The sequence below is a fragment of the Callorhinus ursinus genome, unplaced genomic scaffold (genome assembly GCF_003265705.2).
Source record: "Callorhinus ursinus isolate GAN/ISIS: 27379988/994484 unplaced genomic scaffold, GSC_fseal_2.0 scaffold2742, whole genome shotgun sequence".
Lineage (NCBI taxonomy): Eukaryota > Metazoa > Chordata > Mammalia > Carnivora > Otariidae > Callorhinus > Callorhinus ursinus.
In genome coordinates this window covers 1-4,855 of record NW_027399796.1, presented here as the reverse complement: position 1 = coordinate 4,855, position 4,855 = coordinate 1, and the positions used below count along the sequence as shown (strand labels likewise).

The 4,855-nt window shown below is 33.5% G+C and overlaps 1 protein-coding gene across 1 annotated transcript; it reads right to left on the bottom strand.

Annotated features, from left to right (window-relative positions):
* Positions 1-445: 445 nt before the first annotated feature.
* On the bottom strand, positions 446-1,459 carry LOC112818193 (olfactory receptor 9K2-like). Its single transcript, XM_025865392.1, has one exon. It carries the CDS (start codon positions 1,406-1,408, stop codon positions 446-448), a length of 963 nt encoding a protein of 320 aa, XP_025721177.1. The 5' UTR covers positions 1,409-1,459.
* Positions 1,460-4,855: the final 3,396 nt, after the last annotated feature.

The window sequence follows — 4,855 nt, the reverse complement described above, 5'->3', positions numbered from 1 at the left end:
GACTCTGTATGCTCTAGAGTATCTGTTTCTCTCAACCAAAACTCAAAAAGATTTCTTCAGTAAACCTGATATTTTGTTCTGTCTTATTATATCAAATTTTGTTACATCTACCAATTATATACATTATATAACATTTGTTACTGACTCAAGATAAAAACACCCCAACATCATCCTTAGAGTGCCAGTAGCAAACTTGGAATATATTTTCCCTAAAATCATATTACATGACAATCATGATCTTTATCCAAATGAAGTTGAAGTACAGAGAAAGCCATTCCACTACAAAATCAACAGTCAGGAAAAAATATCATCCAAATGTATTTTTCAGCTGTAAGTACATGGGATTCAAATAAATAAACTTTCTAAAATTAAATATTTCAAAATCTTTGGGTGTATTCTTTGCATTGATGCCTTCCCAAATTGTCATAATGTCCAGGCCTTTCAGTTATATCACTGTTAATATAGAATTAAATAAAAATATTTTCTTCCCCAGGATCTTTCTCAGAGCTTCTTTGACATCTTTGTTTCTCAGGGAGTAAATCAAGGGATTCAACATGGGAGTGACTAAGGTGTAACATAAGGAAGCCACTTTACTCAGCTCAGGATATCTGTCAGGGATGAAATACATAAAAATGATGGCACCATACAGTACACTCACGACTCCGAGGTGAGAGCTGCAAGTGGAGAAGGCTTTCTTACGTCCCTCAGTGGATCTTATCTTTAGAACTGTGGACACAATATACATATAGGACACAATAATGACAATTATGGTAGGCAAAATAATAATGCTGCATAAGAAAAAGGAAACTATCTTATGAAAGTAGAGATCAGAGCAAGAAATCCTTTGAAGTGGACGGTAATCGCAGTAAAAGTGGTCAATGGCTCGGGAAGCACAAAAGGACAAGGTAAATGTCACGCTGGTCAAAAGAATCGAGCTGACGCAGCCACAAAAATAGGAACCAGCCACCGACTGACTGCAGAGACGAGTTGACATCTGGACAAAGTAGAGGAGTGGGTTGCAGATGGCAATGAAGCGGTCATAAGCCATGGCCGCCAAGAGAAATCCCTCAGCCACAATGAACAAGGCAAAAAGAAACAGCTGGGTCACACAACCTGCAAAGGAGATGGACTTGCTCTCAGACCAGAAGTTGATCATAGCCTTGGGTGCAATAACAGAAGAATAGAAGAGATCAATGAAGGAGAGGTTGCCTAGGAAGAAATACATTGGTGTGTTCAGCCGCGGATCAGTCATAATAATGGTCATCATCCCAACATTCCCCAGAAGGATCATGGCATACACAAGCAGAAACAGCAGGAAGAGGAGAATGTGGAGTTCTGGGTGGACCTTGAAGCCTACAAGAATGAAGTCAGTCACTTCTGAGTGATTCCTTGTCCCCCTGCCATCCATGGCAGAAACCTGCTCAGAGACACAAGGTAAAATAAGCAAATGAAATCTGGGCTTTGTTTATAGTGGCATAAATAATTTTTTAATGTAAATAAATTATTTACATCTTAAATATTGCCTATAAAACAATTTTAATATCTTGAAGAATCAGAAACTTGGATTAGATAATACTAGGTCCATGAGATGGTTATTCTATGAAGCAGTGAAAGAAGTTAATGGGTTACTGTATTTAAATCATAATTTTGGGGTGCCTGGGTGGCTCGGTTGGTTAAGCAATGGCCTTCACTTAGTGTCAGAAGCGACACTAAGCGACTGAACCACCCACTATGCCTGGGTGGCTCAGTCGGTTAAGTGTCTGCCTTTAACTCAGGTCATGATCCCAGGATCCTAGAAGCCCCTCATTGGGCTCTGCTCAGTGGGGAGCCTGCTTCTTCCTCTTCCTCTGCTCTCCTCCCTAAATAAATAAATAAAATCTTGAAAAAAATAAAAATAATAACTTTGCTGAATATTTACCAAGAAAGTAACATAATATATTGTCTAATTTTAGTCACATTTTGAATTTCGATTCCTAATATATTTGTAAATAATTATCTTTAGTGAAAATAAGAGTATTATATATAACCTAAAATATGAGGAATACATATCATCAGTATGCTAGTGCTGTAGCCATTATGATTGACTGTGAGTGTTTGAATCATTAAATGGACAGTAACAAATATATTAAGAAATATTTTTACCTTTTTTTACCTCCATCTATTTGGTTTCCATTATTACACTGTAATCTTTGAAAATATAATAAAAAATGAGAAGTTATTGTTAGGTTAAAATTAATAATATCAAAACAATCACTAAGCCATATAACATTTTCTAAAGTTCTTCCCAAATATATGTTCATCTTCTCAGGCCAAGGCTATGCCCCCTAAATAAATGCATTGTTATTGCTTCATTATATATATTTTATTTCCATTAGTAGTTATGTAGTTTAATATATTCCATATTCAGTTAGTGTTTTTCTTTGAAGCAGAGATAGAAGCTGATGAACATTCCAATCCTTACATGACAATGAATGACTTTTTATCAAAGCTGCATCATTTCAAGGGCTCTCACTTTTTAGTCAGGGCAAGTAAACTTAAAGAATATATATATAAAGTAGAGTTGTTTTCTTGAATTCTATTATGCCTTATATATCTTAAAGTAAGGATAATGGGAAAACCATGGATATTTAAGGACAACTTTGGGTCTCCAGAGTCCATGATCACTTGGTAGAGTATCAGCAGTGATTGTGATGGTCTTACTCATTTTACTTCTGACACTTTTCTTCAGAAGTTTTCAACACTGAGGTTTTGTTCATCTACTGTGATGGATTCCACTGGGAGAGGAGTAATCATAAAGTCAATTATGGAGACATAAGTGCAAGCTCAAGGTCTGTTGTCCATGAGGACTGCAGTAACTTCAGAAATAAACAAATAACCTAATAATAGTCCAAATACAAAAAACTTTCCCTCTCTGGTTGTGTGTATCCTTTGGGAAATTTCTCTGGACTTTCTTTATTGATAAAGAAAAACTTTCTGGTAATTATCATAGCATAGATATTGGTAGGCAAAAGGAAACAGCTTTAAACACTAGTGATATATGAGATAAGTTTTAAATGAATGAATATTAAATCATGTAATAAATTACATTTGTTATGCTTTCAAAAAGATAGAAATTAACTCCAAATTATGAGTTACCTGTATTTCCTGATGTAAAAATATTTTATGATATGACAAATGCCCTCTAAGTGACAAAGTCAGATAATGTTTTGCTAATTCTATGCTTTCTTATGTTTAAATACTAAATAGAAAATATAATGGAAGAAATTATAATATTCAAAAAATCATTTAAAAAATTTTTAATAAGAATATTTATGAAAGATCATGATCTGTATTTAAAAATCCTCAATAACTATGTGTGACTAAAAGACTACAGTAAAACCAGAGACATAATGCTCTATTTAATGAAACTAATATTATAAGGATACCATTTTCCTCTAAATATATCCATAACTTAATTGTATTCTAGTTTTAGAAAATCTCTTTTTTAATTAAAAATTATTTCTAGAACTTATATGGGTTTTTTAAAATTGGTAAATAGCCAAGTATATGGATCCAGAGTTTTTCCTTATTATAATGCACTATTAGTAAAAACTTGGTAAGTGCAGGAGGAGTAAACAGTTTAGGTATTTTAAATAGGAAAATACTAATCAAGGTGAATTGAGGTCTATCAAATTTGGAAAGGCTGGAGGAACTTCTGGGTGACACTCATAATGACCCTTATGGCAATATAGTAAAATTCACAGAGATAGGCTACCAGTAGATACAATTAAAAATACAACATCTTAACTGGGGTCCAGGAACCAGATACATGGAAGCAAAAAGATGTCACTCCTTCCTCATCCACCAAAATAGCTTCTCTAGGAGGTTGGGGATCAACAATGCTGCAGAATATAGCCCACATGTTTGCACAACCTTCCTAAGATGATATTTCCTTGATAGAAAATGTCAAAAGGAACAGAAAATTGAGGCCCAACTCACTGTGCCCTTTCAAATTCTGAGTTTGTGTGGATCTCATCGGTAGAGCAAAATTTGTGCCAAGAACCCTAGTAGCAGGAGACCTTTGAACTTTCCAACAGCTCCAATTAGAAAGCACATGGGGTAGAGCTTGGCCAGCCAATCTGTAAAATGTACCAGAATCCAATATATTTTTTGTTATCCTTAAACATCCCACAATAGCATTAGCAATAAAAATATTCTAGTGCTTAAAATACATAAGAACCATTACTGTCATTCACAATAGATGGGACATAAACCCTCAACAGATTCAAAGATTGAAATCATTCAGTGTGTGTTCTTTGATAATGGTCAGCTTAATAGAGAAATCTATAATAATTAAATAACTAATTGAGAAAACTCTATGGGCATGGACATTAAAAATACTTCCAAAAACTCAATGGATTGAAAAGAAATCAAATTAAATGTTGGCTTAGTTTGAACTACATAATAAATTACATCTAAACTTCTGCAATACAGAAAAATTAGTACTTAGAGGGATATATACAAAGCATTATAGGTAAATATTATAGACAAGTAAAACAGGAACATCTACATTAATCTTCTATTTTAATATAGTGAAATAGAAAGCTGCAAGTCAAAACAAAAAAAATAAAAGTAAATAATATACCTAAAAATTCATGAAAAAGAAAAAATATGGATAATATAGGATATTCACATGGTTTAACATTTTTTTTCTACTGACCATTCCAGTATGTTTTATTAAGTTTTTAATTTTTTTTTTCAATTTTTTATTGTTATGTTAATCACCATATATTACATCATTAGTTTTTGATGCAGTGTTCCATGATTCATTGTTTGTTCATAACACCCAGTGCACCATGCAAAACGTGCCCTCCTC

What these genes read in the sequence shown, in the direction of transcription:
- LOC112818193 (XM_025865392.1), bottom strand. Translation starts at nt 1,408, where the DNA reads ATGGATGGCAGGGGGACAAGGAATCACTCAGAAGTGACTGACTTCATT.